At 46.7% G+C, this 19,641-nt stretch overlaps 1 protein-coding gene across 2 annotated transcripts; it reads right to left on the reverse strand.

Moving 5' to 3' along the window:
- Positions 1-1,608: 1,608 nt before the first annotated feature.
- LOC119151534 (cholesterol 24-hydroxylase) lies at positions 1,609-17,640 on the reverse strand. 2 transcript variants are annotated; one of them, XM_037395562.1, is made up of 15 exons: positions 17,513-17,640; positions 13,548-13,616; positions 13,173-13,254; positions 12,588-12,661; positions 11,851-11,937; positions 11,034-11,172; positions 10,324-10,434; positions 9,388-9,544; positions 9,007-9,069; positions 7,868-7,940; positions 7,345-7,429; positions 5,392-5,502; positions 5,043-5,131; positions 4,080-4,146; positions 1,609-3,193 (listed from the first exon to the last, which is right to left on the reverse strand). In XM_037395562.1, the coding sequence occupies exons 1-15, from the start codon at positions 17,638-17,640 to the stop codon at positions 3,032-3,034; spliced, it is 1,497 nt and encodes a 498-aa protein (XP_037251459.1). In that variant the 3' UTR covers positions 1,609-3,031. The 2 variants fall into 2 exon arrangements, with proteins under 2 accessions (XP_037251459.1, XP_037251460.1); XM_037395563.1 differs by lacking the exons at positions 13,548-13,616; positions 17,513-17,640 and having other exon boundaries at positions 13,112-13,211.
- Between the last annotated feature and the right edge of the window lie 2,001 nt (positions 17,641-19,641).

Here is a 19,641-nt window from a genome sequence, read left to right on the forward strand (position 1 = left end):
ATTTAGACACCTCTAATATTAGAGACTCTTGTGAGTGTCACCACCAGTGCTCTCACCTTTGGGGGCAGCTGTTCTGCCTTGGATTTGACGATCCAAAAGGTCTTTTCCAACCTAAACGATTCTATGATTCTATGACTTCTGCCAGCTGAGCTTCTGGCTGCCTTCAGGCAGTTCCTGCCCATCTGCAAGTGTGCACATCTGGGGCAGGATGAAAGCAAGAGGAGGTCCTGGAGGGCAGCGCTTACCTGCAGGGTGCCGGGGCAGGAGCTGTCCTGAGCAGCTTGGCTTTGCAGCTCCACGTCAGCCAAGAAACCTTTTTGCATCCAGACTCCAGGCATGCCACACAAGGCTGTGCTGGGCCCCACTGGGGTGGCACCCAAGGAAAAATCACCCACCAGCCATTTCCAGGCTTTTCTTTGTTTTCCCAAGAGACAGGAAAAGAATAAAAAGAAAATTAGCTGCAGGTATGATACTTCCCTACAAGTAGCTGGGAAAAGCACTGGGAAGACAGACCTGGCTCTGCTTTTTTGTCTTACCAGCCACAATCCCTAGCAGAGTGGTTTGGTACAGATGACTGCGTGCCCCAGAAGTGAAATAGCACATTTCTCTTCCCCAGAATAAGGAAAAATTGTCCTTTTCTGTGGTGTCCAAGAAACCTGCAGCCCCCAGATCTTTTTATAGCCCATGGCAGACACAGACGTGTCTCCCTAGGCAATTCTGGCCTGAAGTTTCTCAATGGTGTTTGGCAAAGCCTGTGCTGGCATCCAGCTGACATACATGGCACCAGGGAGCAGCTTTCCTGAACCTGCCTCCTATTTTTTGGTGGACAAGGGATCACCTCCTGGCTGGGTATGCAGGATGAAACCGCGAGAACGCTGCAGGGTGTTTGCACATCACAGAGCATCATCTGCTCCTGCGGTATGATGCCCTAGAGGAGTCAGGACAGCTTGTCTCCCAAGAGAAAGAGCTGTCAAGGCTGAGGAGCGCTGCTCCTGTTGGGTGCATGGAAAATGAGAGCTTGCCATCTGCTGGAAGACGATCAGCATTGACAGGCGGGAGTTCTTGGGTGCAGAAACAGGAGAAAAGCCTGTGTCAGCCGTCCCTGGAGAGCTGGATGGCATTTGGGCTTGCAGAGAGAGCAGGAACAGCATCCTCTGACAGTAAGCACAGAGCAGGCAGGAAGCCTATGTCTCGGGCAGATGATGTCTCACAAAACTTGCTGCAGGGTTTTAACATGCTACCACCCTTATTCAGCCCTCCTTGGAGGCACCTGTCCCCATTGCAGGGGTAGCAGAAAGCAGTATGTGTTTGTGCAACTAATGCACCTCAGCTCATTTGTTAGTAGGGCACAGCAGAGAACTGGCTTGGTGGCATCTCGCATTTCCACAGCACAATGTGCCAGCCTGTCTGTTGAGCTGTCTGCGTGCTGTTCACAGCGCACTCCCCATCACAGCTTCCCCCACTACTCCCTGCACTGCACTTCCCTCCCTTTGACATATTCTCAAGATTCAGCCTTTTGTTACACGATCAGCACATCTAGCCCAACTGGCACCAAGCATCCCACTCCTGATCACGTTAGATCCCAGTAACACACATCCAGCTGGAGAGTCCTGATTTCCCAGTAAGATTTTATTAATGTCTAGGAGAACATAGGCAGATATCCAGCACAAGGGCTTGAAGACTTGATCTACTCATGGACTAAACTTCCCCTAGCAATACAGGTATTGGCACCCCTGGGTGTAAGTCATATTAGCACACTCTATGATGTTATTTATATTACCAAAAGCTACAGCAACCTTATTAGCCTGCTATCCCACTGCTGCACTGAATGTGCACAACAGCAGCAGAGCCGGGAAGGCTCTGGGACGTTACTCTCCTGGTGTAGAAACCACCACAGGAACTTGGCAGTGTACAGACTGCGTTCTTGCCTTTTGAATTCAAAAAGGTAAGAAAGAAAGCGGCAGTACCAAATGTCTTAAATTCCCTGTATTCTGTGATGAGGCACAAACTCCTATTAGGTATCCACACATTTCTGGAAGGTGGCATTTTCACATAATAGTTTTTTCCCTAGCAGAACTAGGCCGCAAGCCTACATGCAGTGACCAATTCTGGCACATCTGCAGAAGAAGGTGGTGCGGGACCTTCTCCTGCCTCTAGCTCAAGTTGCAGACACATTTGTTCAGCAGCAGCATCACTTTAAGCAGTATGTGCTTCCAGGCACTTACTTCCAACCCTGCTGTACCTACTAGACAACTTGGCCCAAGTGCTGGCGTACTTTGCGAGTAAATCAGATGGGGAAAATGATCCAGGTCAAAATAAGCCCAGCAGGACCCCCTCCCTCTCAAAACAGTATCTCAGGACAATGGGCACAGGCTGTGGGAAGGGGTAGGAGGAAGCCCCCTTCTACAACATGGACTGGGAACCTATGCTCTGAATAATACCGGAAGAAGTAGGAAAGACTAAATTAAACTGGGTAGAAGCAACAGGGAAAAGTAGTGACCTTAGTCTCTGATTTTTGTTTCAGATTGCTCCTACCAATTGTTCTTCTCATTTAGAGCAGGGATGGGAAAAGTGCTTTGACCAAGAGAATATCTCCAGACTTCTCTTCCCAAGTTCAGCCCAAATCTTGTGCTCCACTAAGTTTTCTGATTTCATTGTGTAAGTAGGAAACTCCCCAAACAAGGGCTTAACTAAGACTACGTTGTGTCTTAAGCAAACTTAGTGGAAACTATCAGCTGGGGTGTAGGTTTGTGTGGAGCTCCAGGAACACCAAACTTTTCCAAGTCTGGTCAGAACCAAATAGCCATCCAGGAAAAACAACATACTTTGCAATTCCAGGTATACTTCCAGATTGAAGATGCTCACTGGAGTGACTCCCCTAAGGTATTCTTCAGTAAATGATGAGGAAGGCTAGGAAAACATTTCAGTCTACTAATCCTCTAAAGGCGCCTGCAAAGTCTAACCTTTAATTAGTGTGAAGATCTTCAAAATCAGAAGAAACACTATCACTACCATGTCATGCTCCCAGTAGTCACGCCCGGCAGCCTCTTGCAGGGTTCCTTGGCTTTAATTTACACATTACTCCATCTAGTGGCCTTAAGGTTCCAGCATCCACGAGTTTAAAACTCTGCCCTGGTACCAGCTGGAATTCAAACCTCTGCAGCAGTTTTGCCATCACCACTTTCGCCTCCATCTGTTAAGAACAGCAAATTCATCATCAGTGACAGCAAATACAGCTTGGACTGCAGCTACTTAAAGTCAGTGTATTATGTCACGCTGCTTTGTCAGTATAGAGATTTAAAAGTTAAATGTTGCTGTGTAAACGCAGCCATCTGAGTTTGGGCAGGAAGAACAGTTGTCTGGGCCTTCCTGGATTTGAAGACAACCAACAGGTACCAAGATCGGTCCTTGTGTTCATGCACTAACCCCATTTTGGAAATCAGAGTGGAAAACTAAGCACTTTAATCTGAAGATTTTGAGCAGTGGTGCTTAGATGAACTCACAGCACACACCCAAAGAGCTGGCCTTCTGTCTTTCTGAAATGCTCTCTGCCATGCTCATATACTGCATTAAATTGTTCCTCCCATCCACACAGCCCTCTCTTCACCTTCTCATTGCCAGTCCTGCCTTATGCCCTTCTGCCAGCTGATGTTTTCCCTGCCTTAACTCTGCCAGCTGCAGCCACGGGGTGGTCCCTAAGAGCACCTGCACACCCCCACGTGTCTGACCTCAGCTGGCAAAGGGATGTTGACTGCGATTCCCATCAAGGGGTTCTGATTCAAGCAGCGTCACCCAGACAGTTCAGAGGGAGAGCAGCCTGCTGCCCCCTCCCCTACAGACACCTGGTCTGCATGCGCACACGGGTAACGTGGGACCAGTGTGGTACATGTATGTCTGCTCATGTGACAGTGTTTGAGAGACATGCCATGTCATGGGCACAGTGGGGATCTGCCCTCCAGAGGGAAGAGGATCAGTGCACCATCAGTGTGGCCTTTGGTCCCCCACCACCAGCCACAGCCAGCACACCCTGACCTGGCCCAGTGCCAGTTAATGAAGCATCATTCCAGGCCTCTGCTTACCTGTGCAAACACCTGCCCGATGCAGGATCGGGGTCCCAGAGAGAATGGAAAATAGCAGTAATATGGCCTGCAAAGAAAAATGTTCAAAACTGTCACTCTTGACAGCTTGGTTGTAAAGAAACAAGCAAATATTTCATCACAGTAGCAAGGAAATAGTCTAAATATCACCTCACCTAGCTGACTCATTAGGACAACCTCCAAATGAACATTTTTTTGCTTTGGAGCAGCAATGCAGCTCTGCAGCTAGCTTCCTTGTCATCTCCACTTATTATATGGCTCAGCTCACACAGCTGTTCTGATGTGTGCAAACCTTATTTCAAAGCTGAGTGTCAAGCATACCCTAAGTGCTCTCCAGCCCATCAGGAGGATATAACAATCCACCCAATTATTGCTCCTTTGGGCAGCTCTGAACCATGTGAGTGAGAGGGCTTTTGGTCAGGAGACCAAACTAACTCTAGGCTGAAGTAGAACCCCTGCCTCATGAAGTAGGTAGATGCAGAGACCAGCACCAACTGTTCAGGTCACCGGTCCCTCCTATTGCACTCCCAGCTACTGCTCAGACTTAGGCTGCCTGCCCACTTGGCTGAACAGCATCCTCTGTCCCTTGTTCCCTCTTTAATGCACAGACACTTCAAGCATCCTGGGGCCAGGGCTGTTGCACATTAAATGTTTGTATTGCACCAAGGCAAATATTCAATCTGGTTTTGGCTCAAAGCTTTGACCTCGATACAAACATTAAATAACATTAGTATTGGTCTTTCTTTGTAAGGTATTCTGTTGTCAAAAGAACTTCTGGCCAAAAGCTGCAAGTTACTGCGCTCTATTTGCATTTGGATAAGGATTTAGTGTTACTCATAGTGGAATGGAAAAATAGTTTTATCCTGCCTTTTTTCCCCTTGAAATCTTTTCCTGTAATGGTTCCTTATTACATATTTAATAACCTGGGAGTAAAAAGAAACTCACTTAGGTGCATCTTTGCTAAACCGGTCTGGATTGAAAGTGAGTGGATCCTCGAAATACTTTTCCATCCTTCCCATCATATACGTGCTAAACTGTCAAGAATGAGATTATTTGCATTAGTGAGGAGCAGCACACTGAAAATGCCTCTTTGCTGTCACCGGTACAAAACCACAACTGCCTTCCACTCCCCAGGCAAAAACAATCCAGAGCCCCACTTCATACCCCAGTTTTGGCCAAAATTTCAGAGGCGCCAGTAGCAATAGGCCCCGGGAGGATTTTGGCCCTCTGACACACAGATCCATTAGATTTGGATCAACAGAGCAGCAAAAAGCTGATGGTGGATGGGACTCACAACAAGTGTCGTGTTTGCAGGAATTCTGACACCATCAACGATGTGCTCCTCCTCCAACCAGCGTACCGTCCCCGGGACAGGTGGGTACAGCCGCAGTGATTCCTTCAAAACCTGCGTTAGCAAAAAGCACAAAAGGTCAGTTAGTTAATATGGTGCAGAAAGCAGAAATAAAATTAATTACTTCCCCATGGCCTTTCACTTTGGCTAAATGGGAGCTTTTGACTTATGGAACAGATGCTGGTGTATCTGTCTTGGACTTCTGTGGGCAAAATATATGGATAAGTCAGCTCCTTCAGGTTCTTTCTTACAACTGGTAAAACACAGAGAAAAGGAATTATAAAACACAGGAAATTCAAAAGATGCCACACATTGAACAGATCTGACACCTCAAGTCAGGTCAACAACTAAGCCAAAAAAGTACTGGGAAGCAAATTCAAAGGGAATATCTAAGAGTGAAGTCTCATGCCCCCAGTGTGCTATTCTCAGCGCCGGCTCCCACCTCCTTCCCACTCTCAGCACTGTGCTCTTGCTCCTGCCTTTGTCCTGCTTCTGCTGCTCGGGGAGCTGAGCCAGGTCAGAGCACCAAAATGACAAAAAACAACCTGGCAAAGGAAAATTAATAGGCAATAGTGAGGGAAAAAATGGAATGAGACCACTTCTTTTGGTGGCAGTGAGCTGTAAGAATGGCTTATTTCATCAAAGTGAAACCTAATTAACAGCGCACATTAGCATCGCACTGCAAATGCAATTAACAGCATGTATGCATGAGTGGATTAATGAAAAAGAAGCATGGACAAAAAGATTCAGAATTCCCTGAGTGACAGGAGAAGAGTCCTGTGGTCTCTGATTCTCCATTGATGGACTGTCTCTGACCAAGGGCAACTGTGATTTTGGTTGTACAGATCCAAGCTTGTTCTGTTCTGCTTTGAAAGGCTCTCATGTGATCTGTCTTAAAACTGAAAAGCTTAGATACCTCATCCTAATTGGAGTGGTGTAATTGTGATGGTATTTGGTGAAGTCTAAGGAAGCCTGCTGATTTCTGTAATCACAGAGATGCCTTTTCCTTATGAGAAACACACCTTTGAGATCTATCCACTGTCAAAGCACAGTGGTTCATGGGATAGGATAATGCAAATGGTAAAACACCATCATCCACCTCAGCAGGGCAGTTTAAGAGAAATGTGATCATAGCAAGCAGGGAAATATCAGCAGAAGAATAGCTGCTGAGATGGGGATTCAGCCTCTACTGAGGGCTAGTGGTGTCCCTCATCTTGTGAAAAAGGATTAGCAACACAAATGCTGGCAAGTAGCCAAGCCCTGGTTTTGTAGTTCACTACCAACTAGCATTTCTATACACAACACCTCTTTTAGAACCAAACTCTCTTTCCCCCTCCCTGCCCCTGAGTGACTGAAGAGGGTTTCAAGACTGAATAATAAATACATTTTTTTAAAAAAGAGAAATTACAAAACCCAGCCATTATTTTTGGATGTCCTCAAATCCCACCGAGTTTATGGCGTGTGGTGAGATCATAGCTGGAAATGCTTTAACAATAATCAAACAAAGATAGAGCTGTGAGTTTGGGAAGTGCGTGGGATTCATACACAGGTTGGGCTTGAAGCGGCAAATCCTTCTTAAAATACGGCTATAGTTTCAGCTTAAACAGGTAGGGATTAAGCAACCCCACTCTAGTTCCCAGCTTGGTAATAATTAAGGAAAGCAGTGAAGGAATTGTGTGGGACTCTGGAAAGAAATCTGAGGAGCATCCTTCCCAACAAGGCTGGGCTGCTGCAAATGGCTTACAGTACCTGCCTGCTGGCTCTCTGAGGACAAACACTGTCAGGACCAAATACTGGCATTGTTCTTAAAATTTTAAAAATGCAGGGCTCCTCCATGACATGGCAGAGGTGCTACCAAACAGCTCTCACAAGTATTTTACCTCACGTCCACAGTACCTGTGATAAGTAGGTGAGTTTGCCAAGATCCTCATTGTCAATGTCTCTCTTGGCACCAAGAACATCATCCACTTCTGCCTGAAGCCTGCAGTTAAATTAAAAAATGTTAACTGCAGACACCCGTTTCTTGCTAGGCAAGTTGACAAATTACATTTTTTCACTTTCCAGACAGAGTTGGCCTTCAACTGCCACCCTTAGGCAAGATGCCTACTGATTCCCAGCCAGCCTGCCTGAACTTGTGCCTTGTATCAGGATGGAGCAATGTGCATCCAGTGCAGCCACATCAGGTAGGATTTGGGACCAGTATGTACAAAGGCTTTGGGAAGAAAAAAATTACCTAGATAGAATTGAAATAATCTTAAGCTTTTTTAAAAAATTTTAGATATATTGGGACTATGAAACTTTATTTTGGAAGGCAGACTAAAATTTATTGGGAATCAATCCTAGCTTTTTAATAATCCTTACAATTAAGTTTACCTTGAAATTAACAGCAAGCTGGGTTTGCAAACTGGAGCACACATACCTTTCCAGTATTTCAGGATGCTGAGCCAGTGCCATTACTGTAAATGACAACTGATTGGCCGTGGTTTCATGACCTAACGACACCAAAAATTGGTTTCAAGGTTAGTATGAAATAATAATATGACACAAAGATGGTTTACAAGTGTGGCTGTGAACAGGAAACTTTAAACATCAGGCTCCAAATGTTTTAGTTCAAGTATGCTAGAAATAAAAGGAAACGCTAAAAGGGATGTAGATTCTATGTAAGGAGCTTTCAGGAATGACAAGATGTAGCTGGTAAAGATACAAGCCATCTTGCTGAACGCTGCAGTGGCTGCGTATGGCACCTACTGGTTATGAGCTCCCTAACAGAAGGGCAAGTGAGGTTTTGTATTTGTCTTGTCATATTACGGGACACACGGTTCTGCTGAGAAGCAAGGATTTACTGGTTTGGAGGGAAAACAGAACTTCTCACTGTCTGTCTTGAAAAGTCTGCTTTATATGCATAGTTTTCATTGTTTCATGGATAGGCAGATGTATTATTTTAAAGCATTGCAGAAAACAGACTTCTGCAAAAAATTTATTTGTTGCAGTAACACTTTTCTTGTGAGAGAACAGTGTTTTGACCTCACTTTCTAAGAAACCTAATTCCTACTGACTTGCAAGGTAAATCTTTCTATGTTGTTTACCTCATGCATCATCTTAGCCCCTGCTTTTTCCAATAGGCTTCACAGTGCTCTCTCCTACCAAGCACTGACTAGCGCTCTTAAGGCAAGAATTTGTTTAATCATGTGGGTGAGATGACATGAGGACATGTTGAAGATGCTTTCAGTGGGGTTTAGCAGGATTTGAGGCAGTGCCAGAACTCGTAAGAAATAGCCTTACACCCCAGCAGACACTGCTGCCCTCTGTACCACAGGTTGGAAACCACTGGACTGGCGCTATAACATATCATTTGCCTACGAGAAAACTAAGGGTTCTCTTCAGACTTCACCCAGCAGGTCCGACGCTAGTGTAATACTGCTGTCTTCCAACCAAGTGACTCCTGGTTACAGCAGCATCACATGGAGTGAGCAAGGACATTAATCATGACCCTGTAGACAGCCCAAGAATGGGTACAGCTTCCCACATGACATATCCAAGCATTAAAAGACTACCAACCTGCGATAAAGAAAGTGATAAAGTTATCCAGAATGTTTTCGTCATCTCTAGTTCCCTCCAGAGCTGTCAAGAGGGAAAACCAAACAAAATTAGAAGACACCCGCGTGCCCCAGCTGGAACAGCCAGAATGCCCTTCCCTGTTTTGCACATTTTGTCTGCGGTGGCACTGGGAGGAGATACAGAATGGGCAACTCGACAGTGATTTGCAACCAATATTTGATCTAACAGAAAGAAACAGGGAATCTTCAAAGTAACTCTCACTATAGCGTGAAAAAGACATCAAAGGAGGATCAAAGTTCAGATCCCCAAAACAATTCCTCCTGAATCTCATGGCAGAATGTGCCATAGAGAAATTCAATCAAACAGCAATGTGTCCCCTACCGTCTCCTTTCAGTATCTGCGTAAGGACATCCAGTGTGGCTTCCTTCCCATTCTGGATGGCCTCTCTCCTCTGGTCAATGCACTCCTTCCCCACACACCGCAGCAGCCTCAGACTCTCCTTGACCTCCTTTACCAGCTTCTGATTCCCTGGCATGTACTGAATACAGAATTTCTTCAGTCATTTTATTCCTTTTGCTGGTAAAAAAATATTGCTAATGTTATTTTTCAAGTGAGTACCTTGCTTTCTGCTAAATGATATCTGCCACAAAAATGTCTGCTCTCTCCAAGTGAAGGGTTTGAGTTGAAATGAGAAATATTTCCTTCTGTGCATGCTGATGTCCTGCCTTGTTACAGCTGATGTTTTGGGCACCGTGAGCAAAATTCCTTACCTCTCCATGGAAATAAATTGCAGCATGCAATACAGAATCTCACCTCGGGGCCCAAAAAGGAAAACAGAAGCTCTAAAAGCCTAAAATACAGCTTCTGGAAACTGTGAAATGTTAACTTAAATATTTCTTATTACATACATCATTTCCTAGCATATTAATTTGGGTTGAAAATACAATTTCTTTATGGTAAGAATGTTCAAATTTCTTCTACCTTGAGTGAAGGCTGCCATCCTTCTTGGACAAATGGCAAAAATCTCAATTTTTGCAGTGATGGGTGGGCAAGTGTAAAACCATATAAGAAGACAATACATGAGAGGGGAAGAGAAAGCAGAAAGAGAAAGGAAGCATTAAATGTTAATGTTAATTATGCAAGTGTTTTAAAGCACTAAATGAATTTTATCTTGAGGCATGCTAGAGGGAAGGAGCTACAGGTGACTGTTTCCCCATCGTATATGGGCCTCGCACAGCTCCAACCCACTAACTCATGCAGGAGCACAGGCTCCAGCTGGCTGCGAGCAGAAAGGACTGAGGTGAAAAGCATACAGACCTGCATGAAGGACATGCGCATCTTGGCCATCCCCTTCAAAACCATAGTCACAGCGTGCGGGAAAGGTGTCTGGTCATCACTCAGTGCATTTAATTCCAAGCCAAAGGCTACCTGAAGAGCAGGAGAGAAAAAGGCAACTTGTTGCATCCTCCTGGCTCTCTGGGGCTGGGGTGAAACAGCAGAACAGCCTCACATCACCGCCTTTTCCTAAAAACACCTCAAGCTACACCCCACCTTGCAGGAGGCTGTGAGGGAAGGGCAATATCTACATTATGCTTCCTCCTTATCTGGGGTGTTAATAATTTACTATTACTCTCCGTTCATCCCAAACTTTTTGCATAGAGAAGGGAAAAGTGAGCGTAAGGCAGACTTCATGCTGACATATAATGTAGTAACACAACATCCACACAAGAGCAAGCACTGGTGTGCCCCTTTCAGCAGGAGGGGTGGGAGGTATGAGGCTGTAAGGGCTTTTGCAAAGGGTCCCCATCCTGCAGGCCACAACCAGGCTGTGCAACCTAACTGCCCCTCCCTACGGCTCAGCCCAAATGGAAGTGGCACAATTACTTAGTCCTTCAGCTCTTCTGGCACTAGTGGGTAAAGGTTTTGTTCCCTGGCTCCAGCTCCTGATCACATCCTGCTGCTGGTACTTGTTACTTCCATTCCTTCTTGTTAGTTGCAGAGGAAACAAGAAAGCGGACAGCTGGTACCTTTGCAATGATATCCATAGTCACCCGGTTCATCATCGTTAGCATGCTAAACTCTTTTTCTCCATCTGCCTTTTCCTCTAGCTTCTCCATCAGCTCCTCTGCTTTTTCATTAAAAGTTTCCATCAGACCCATCAGGTAGCTGAACAATCAATAAAAATGAGAGATGGAGGCTCTGGAGAGGACATCTTTGCTCAGACAAAATTACCTTCATTATCTTCCACAGAAAACGGTAAAGTTTTTTCTTTTATTTGTAATAAATTTGCCTTTATACTTTAAAAATCAAACAGATAAAATGAGCTAAATGCTTCTTATAGCAGCCCCACCCTGTCCTGCCATGTAAACAACGGCTGTTGTGGCAAAGGGCTTTGGCCTGTGCATGCCAAAGCACGCGGACTTCATCTTGAGACCCTAAACACAACGCATCGAGGCACACACAAGCAAACCAGACCAACCCCCTGCTTATCAATCACACGGTATCTCCCACAGGGAATCACTCAGGTGAATGATGAGGCTTGCCCACATCAAATCCCTGAGGTCTGTTTTCTGCCAAAATAAGGCAGCTATCACCACATTCCCAAATATGCAACCCTGTGACCTTTCTGCTGTCGCTGAGCTCTTACGGGTGTCACTGTCCCATGGGAAATCTGGTAAAATTATACCTGTTCCAGAAATGGTGTGTTGGACTAAGTAAAACATGATTTTGGCACTAAATTTTTTTTTTCTCTTTCTAAGTATGAAATAACGAATCAACGACACAAAGAATCATGAAAATACAGTAGAAATAAGCACTAGATCAACCCAAAGATATTTGCCTTACGTTCGGCTGAAAGCTGGATCCATTATCCTCCGCTGCTTGTGCCAATGCTCATGGTTGCAAACAGTTACCAAGCCATTCCCTAGAAACCTAACATTTAGGAAAACAAGGAAAGGAACGGTTTTCAGCAAGGGAGCCCACAGAATCCCACGTAGTCACAAAGATAACTCTTTCACATCTGTTTTCTTGGATTTTTCCCACACGTAGGGAGCACTGTGCTGCTTTGACTACACAACTGTTACATCACTATGGACAACGACTGAAATGCAGATATGTTTTGCCTGGTTGGCATGGACTGCCGAGTTCAATAAGATGCTGGTTCATTACAGCTGTTATGCACATACTTACTATAACAATTGGATTATTATTTTTCTAAAGCCTCAGGCTAACAGAGAAAAATCCCTTTCTATTACTGAACTTAGGAGCTGGAAATTTGCATGCATTAAGGAATAATTCAGTCATCTAAAACTCTAAGTTTTGAACAAACTATTCTGAGACTAACTCAACATCTACAGAAGGGGGAAATATTGTCAAGGTAAAAAAAAATTCAACATAACCTCCTCCTTGACTGGGAAGACATTTGACTTGACACGTATTTTAATAGGTACATGCTGCTTATGTATGCCTGGAATTAGTTATTGGTCCCCACACTAAGGTAAATGGTCTGAGACAATGCCTGTGATGTTATTAATCTTGCACTTATTTTCAGATCATAATGGCTTCAGGTGTGTTTAGCCTACCTCTCACCAAATAAGCTGAAGATACGACCATACACCAGCGGATCCTTTGGGTACTGTGGTGACATCAAGAACTCCTAAAATCAAATCTCAGGTCAGTGAATACTGAGCATGATCTGTTTCCCAGACAAAACATAAAAAGCCACTCACTCTTTTCCTCCTGTAGCAATAGTCTGAAGACTAGATTAATTATTTGGTGTGCCCCAATTCCCCAGCTCCTGTGCTGCTAGATTGTTTTGCATGCCTCTAGCAGATTTTGCCCAATGACCTGAAATCTCACTCTGTGGTTATTGCAAAGATTTAGAGGAAGAAATTCAGTCCCTCATGCCTCACACATTTGAGATATTAAGCTCTTGCAGAGAGTCTCCTTTTCTGAAATGGTGGATGCTTGCTCTACCTGTTGTTTAAATAAAGGTTACAAAGCAAATCAACCGATCAGAGCACCTCAAGCTCCTAAGTCAGCCAGAGCCACTCTCTCTGCAGGCATGAACTGGCTGCACCATGCTGCCCTGAATATCAGGCATCACCTCACTCTTTCTGGAGGGCCAGGCCAATCCCCGCTGTTGATTTGGCTTTATTTTGCATCACCTTCACTCCTTCAGGACTCAGAATCAGCACTGAGACTCTGTGAAAGGCATTCAGCCGTATAATAGGTCCATATTTTTCTGCCCTACAAGAAAAGAAGGGAGAAGGAAAAAAATAATTAGATAATTATGGTACAATCCACCAACATGTAAACAGTTCAGACCTAATAACCTCAAAGGACCAAAGCAGCATGTACTGGGAACTACTGCAGTCTTCAGTGAATAAAGTCATTAAGAGAAAGATCAGCGTTCTCTCTGTAGCACCTCTACTGACCTTCTGAATGATGCTAAATATATAATTCAGAGCCCCTGTGCCTTGATTTCCCAATTTATGCTACAGGGCTAGCCCATTCACTGTTATTAATGTGTCTCAACTTACCACTGCAGGAAGAAATCATGCATAAAATCCTGTTTCCTCCACAAGATCGGCAGATGTCCAAATAAAAAGCTGCAGAAAATGAAGGTTAAGAGTGTCATGACAATGCCAACATAGGATTTTGTATGGACTGCAATCCTTGTTGCTCAGTGATGCAATACGAGTGTTGCTCAGTTTTCCTCCTTCTCAGGAAAGGCAAAAGTAAGACCTAACTGTGCCAATGCCCAGCCCTCACATGAGTGAGCTGGGGACCAGGGTCAGGCTGGTGCACTTGGGCAGCCAGGCAAATCAGTGCAGAGAGGCAGGACAAGGTCTCTTTTGCTGCTGTATTATAGGAGATATCTGGGTCTGGGTGGGAGCTCCCAGCAAACTGCTTTGCTCCTTGTCTAGCTGACTGAATCTCGACTGCATCTATCATGTTTCTGTACATACAACACACATTTGCTTAAACATTCTTCAATACATGCTCAGCCCTGGTAAGCATAACTTTAGTTCTGTCAACGGAGTTAAATTGAGTAAAATTAGAAACCACCTCCTGTCTAAAGCCATGTCACCCCAAATGCTGGGGGAAAAAAAAAAAAAAAAAAAAAAAGAGGGCAACCTAGAAGGATAATCGCTGGTTAATACAGAAATTGCAGAATTTAGTAAAAGGTTAACTCTTCAAATACAACAGCTGCATTAAAGTTAAGAGATCAGTTTCTTCCTTCGGCTGCAAGTGGTGAATTCCCACCGGCTTTGCATACATCTGAAGAAAAATTTGGCCAGGCTTCTCTCTAAATGAAGCAAGCTGCACTCGAGACCTGTTTTCCATTTGAGAGACAGACAGCCATGCTATCATCCTTTTTAGTATAAACAAGCTATAGAAGAAAAACAGGCTCTTATTTTTTTTTTGTTGGAACCAGGAGGCACTTAAAATAACAAGCACTCAACACAGGTACCCAGCATCTAAAGAAACTTTTAATCCTTCACTTGACTCCTCCACTGTAACTGGACTCCAAAAAGATGTGAAAGCCCTAAATACGACAGATGAGTCCTTCATTAGCTGAAGCTCTGGAAACCTCTATCTGCAGCACATGAAGCAAGGTCCCACTCATGGCTCCTCTGGTGTGACAAATGAATCTTCAGAGGTATCTTTTTCATCCCCTGTCCCATCACCACTCATTTAAGTCAGGTGTTACAACAGGCCTAAAATGTTCATCCTCTAATGAGAAGTCCTAATTACTTACTACATGCCATGAAAAAAAAATAAGCATGGGCTTGGTTTGCGATATACAACTATGTGACACTATCAACTGAAAACATCTATTTGCAAAAAAATCCTTTTTGCCCATTGCCTGTTATTAAATCTTTAATATGAAGCAAACCTTTGAAGACATGACCACCCTTCTTCACAGGTGAGCCACTGATGCAGTAAAAATGACACAAAGCCACCAGGACTCATTTTTCCAGCCTGTCCTGCACAAGTCCTTTAGAGGTGTGCTGCATTAGTTCTGATAAAAATACATCTGCCCAGGAAATCAATGGCAATAACATAATCTTGTCATCATGCAGCCACAACACCTGAGACAAAGCCCGAGGTTTTGTTAAGATCCTGTTATACTTCATCCTAAAATAAGGTTTTCTTAAGCTTTTATCAAAGCGAAAGAGCCAAGGGCAGAGGCAAAGTTGTGCATCTGGGACAGAATAATACCTTGAAAGGATACAGGCTGTGGACTAGCTTGCTGGGGAGCAGATCTGCTGACCGCAACTGGGGGCTGGTCCCAGTGGGCAGCAAGCTGGACACAAACCAGCCTTTGCTTCTGGTGCTGCTCTTCTCCAGTTACCAGATAACAGTCTCAGCTGAGAAGTGTTTAGATTCAGATGAATCCCATTTCAGAGTAATTTGGGTCGGCAAGGACTGCTGGAGGCCACCAGTCCAGACTCTGCTCCAGACCAGTCAATGTGAGAACAATGGTACCTGGCTCAGGGCTTTGCCCAGTCACCTGTGCCAGCATTTGTGCGTCCTGATGGTGAGGGTGTTTTTGCCTTTATACCTAACTGGGATTTCCCTCAAGTCAGCTTGTGCCTATTGCCCTCTGTCCTTCTTTTTGCAACTCCAGGGACAGTCTGGCTCCATCTTCTCATAACCACCCATCAGGTAGCTGAAAACAGCCTGTGGATCCCCTCAGCCCTTCAGCAGCCACTTCTCCACCCAAACCAAGCCCAGCTCTCAGCCTCCCAAGAATCCTGTCTGCCCTCCACTGGACTCACTCCAGTCTGCCAATGTCTGTCTTGTACTGGGGAGACCACCACCACACATGGCACCCAGCTTTACCCCCTCCCCCTCCCCCTTTATTTTTAAATGTATGTCTTTTGAAAACTGGAAGTATTTGATTTTCCTTCCCTTGGACACTTAGGAGTGGAAGTGTTTGTGCAACACGTACTGAAATAGCGGGTTTGGACTGTCTCTGGCAATTTGTACTTTTGAAAAGCTATCAAGTAGTGTGGGCTTACATGGCAGACAAGCTTCCACCGAGGCATACCGGTACTAGAAACCTTCCTGGGAAGGATCCTAGGCTGACCACCAACAGCAAACTGTTAAAGGAAAAATGTACACAGATGTGGGTACCACTAGGCTTGCTTTAATCACAATTCAGAGCTGGGCCGCCACCTCAGTGAGTAGCAGAAAACAAAGGGATACAGCACAGCTTATATGCACTTATCAAATCATTGGTCAATGTCCAAAGTTTTTAGAAGTTTCCTTTGGTCTTGTCAGTTCTGTGAATCTATCACCTGACTCTGTCCCAGTGGATTTATCTACTTGGTTCCAGTCTCTGCCTTGGTTCCAAGGTCCTCCTCAGATCATGATCTTCTTTCTGCCTGCTTTACCTCACACAATCCTTCAAGCACGCTTAGTCTTTGAACAAGCAATTCCTATTCACATATACTGATTTTTTCTAGAAACACCTGTGTTGCTGAGAGCACCGGTGTACACAAATTGATCACCTATTGTTTCTGTATTCTCCCACTGATTAACTTGACTGGGTTTTAAACCAGCCTTGGATTAGGGCTACACAAGGGACAAGGCCTGGTTCTGCCATTTCGCAGCTTCAGCACTTGTAAATTTCTTAATTCAAAATACTTTTTTTTTAACACAACCTCAAATCCTGTAGAAGGGACAGAAAAGCAGCAGCAGGGTGCCTCCAGCTGCCATCAAGTGTGTTATTTCGTGCCTCAAAAACGCACCTAAGGACAGGCAGGTTCAACGATGGCAAAATCCATCCTCTCTCTAGTCTTGGTATCCGACCCTGATGACACAAGTAAGCTGAAGCCAGGAGTTAGGCTGCCAAGCCGGTGTCCCTGTAGGCGTGTTCGTGTCGGAGTGCTGGGCTGGCATGGCGTCCCTTCCCGTGGCACGCTACGGGGGCACAGGCACCCAAAGGTGAGGCTGAACGGGGGCGCCTTGTGACGGCGCTGCCGCTGCCTGGCCGGCCGCCTTCTCGCTGCCCTTTGTCACTTACGCCTCGGGGTTTTCTGGAGCCACGCACCCCGCTCGTGAGGGAGCGCAGGGAAGCACCGGCTGGAGCCAGGGTCGCTGTGGCACGGCCGGCTGTGCTGGGCCGGCCAGCCCCTCCCGCCCGTCGGGCCCCCCCCGGCAGCAAGCGCACGGCGGGGCCGGCCACGCCAGGCCGCTGCCCTGGGGCTGCCGCGGCCGCCCGCGGTGACCCGGCGGGGCGGGCAGGGCAGCACGGGCCGCCGCCGGGCGCAGGCCTGGCCGGCAGCGCTGCGGGACAGGCCGGCGGGGCGGCTGGCCCACCGCCGCGGGCTGCTGGCCCGCCCCCGCAGCTCGCCCCGCACAGACGCGGGCCGCGGTGTTCACCTTCCGCGCTGGCACGGCCTCACGGCGCGGCCCGGCGCTGCTGAGCGGCTCCCACCGCTGGCGCCCCGCCCGGACCCCCCCGGGGCCCCGCCCCTCCCCGGCCCCTTACCTCTCCCGGGGGGCGCCGGGGATGTGGTCGTACTTGGCGTGGATGTACCGCACGTAGCAGCAGTACAGGCCGAAGGCCAGGAGGGACAGGCCCAGCAGGAGTCCCCCGGCCGCCCCCAGCGCCTCCATCCCCCCGGCGGCCGGCTGCCAGCGCCGCGGGCCCGGCCGGGGCGGGAAGGGCCGGGCAGGCCCCGGCGGCAGGACCGCTTAAAGAGCCCGGCTGCGGCACCCAGCGCGTGTGTATCTGTGTGTGTGTGCGTGTATATCCGTGTGCGTGGCTGCCCGAGTGAAGGGGGTGCCTTGCACAGGAGCGGGAGGAGGTCAGGCAGGATGCCGTTTGCGGAAGCGTTTTAACGGGGCTCGCCTCCAGAGGCCCTTAGGGAAATGAAGCTGTCCCAGGCTGAGGAAGGGGGAGGCTCTTTGTTGATTTTTAACTGTTTAAAATATAAGAGGTGAAGGGAATCTGGTGTTGACGCCTGTAGGAATCAGCAGATGAAAGATTTTCAGAGCAATCTGCTCCGGGCCCTGTGTTACACAACATACCCATCCATCATCCGGGCATGGGGATGAGAAATGATCTGGTTTTATTCAAAGTAGGTGAGCTAAAGCTGACTGCCCACGAATTGCACAAGGATTGCAGGGCACAAGCGACCAAGCCATAAAATGGTGGAAATTCCTTTCTGATAAATGAAAAGTAATATGTGGAGAAAGATAAACAATGCATGCACATATACATCCAAACCAGTTACACATACTCCGTGGTGGCACCTATTCAGGAAACGTCAGCTTAAGGCTCAGTACAGATCAAAGAAGCAAGCAGAGCATTGGCAGTGATTAGAAAAGGGACAGTGAACAAAACAAGATGCCTGAGTGTGTTAGTCTATAGGGGACTCTGTAAATGGCGAGCATACCCACTGTGAATGAGTACCACATGCACTCTTCCTCCCAGCTCAGCAGAGGTGTAGAAACAGAGGCCGAAGAGACTAGACCTTCAAACTGGAGAAAGGATGAGTGAGAGAGGTTATGACAGGGGTCTGGAAAACCATCAGTGGTTTGGAGATAAATAGGGGCAAACCAATCATCACTTTGTATAAATCAAGAACAAGGAGGCACCCGCTGAAATGATCCAGCAGCAGATGTAAAAGAAGAAGATATTTTTCACCACAAATTGTTAAATGGAGGAACTTATGGCAACAAGCTGTTGTGGAGGCAAAATGAATAAAGGAGTTCACAAGGAGCCAGAGAAAGTGGCGGAGAATGGATCCAGGAGCCATCACTGGCCTCAGCAGGAGCTCTGCGCTGGGGATCTCTGGGAGGAACAGCAAGACTCCAAATGGCCCAAGAAGACCTCTTGGGTACACAAACCACCCACTGCATCCTCCTGTGTTCCCATCCTGCCCTCAGCCCAGTGAACTTTCAATCCCTGCACCAACCTGCACAGTCTTCTATAAACCCTCCCTTCCCTTCTTCCTCCTCTGAGACCTGCTGTCTCTACCTTGGGTTTCTTCCCCACGCTGCAGCGTGCTGTGCCCACTCTGTCCCTTCGAAGGTTGCCCACCTTGCATGCAGGGCAGCAGACATTCCTCTCCACCACTGCCACAGCTCTGACTGCAGCAGCAGCAGGAGAAGCAGGATACCTGCTGCCCTGCCATGCCCTTTAAAGAAAAGCCGGCACGGCACCTGACTATCAGATTTTCGCAGGACAATCCCATTCATGCACTCTTTCTACACACAAGCTTTACTCAACTGGCTGGAGATGGGATACTAATCTACCTGGATTTTTATTGTGTCTATTTGCCGCCTGTGGGTCTCTGACTTGGTTTGTGGTACCGTATAAGGCTGCTGCAGGAGTTTTCATCCCCACCATTTCCAGTGGGGTGCTCCCCTCCCACGGCAGCTCCCATGTGGCCATGCCTCTCTGCAGCAGGAGGGAGAGGATGTAGCTCGTGGCACACCCTGGTTTTGTCCATCTGATGCAGCAATCATCTGCTAGGCACCTCCAAGAGCTTGCTTTGATTTCCACATGGAAGCAATGACTGTGCCAAAAAGCCACAATCTGCTGGTTTTCCTTGGCTTTCTTGTGTCATTTCTGCTTGTGTTCAAGAGCAGCAGATCAGAGCGAGCAGAAAA

Source organism: Falco rusticolus, chromosome 7 (genome assembly GCF_015220075.1).
Source record: "Falco rusticolus isolate bFalRus1 chromosome 7, bFalRus1.pri, whole genome shotgun sequence".
NCBI lineage: Eukaryota > Metazoa > Chordata > Aves > Falconiformes > Falconidae > Falco > Falco rusticolus.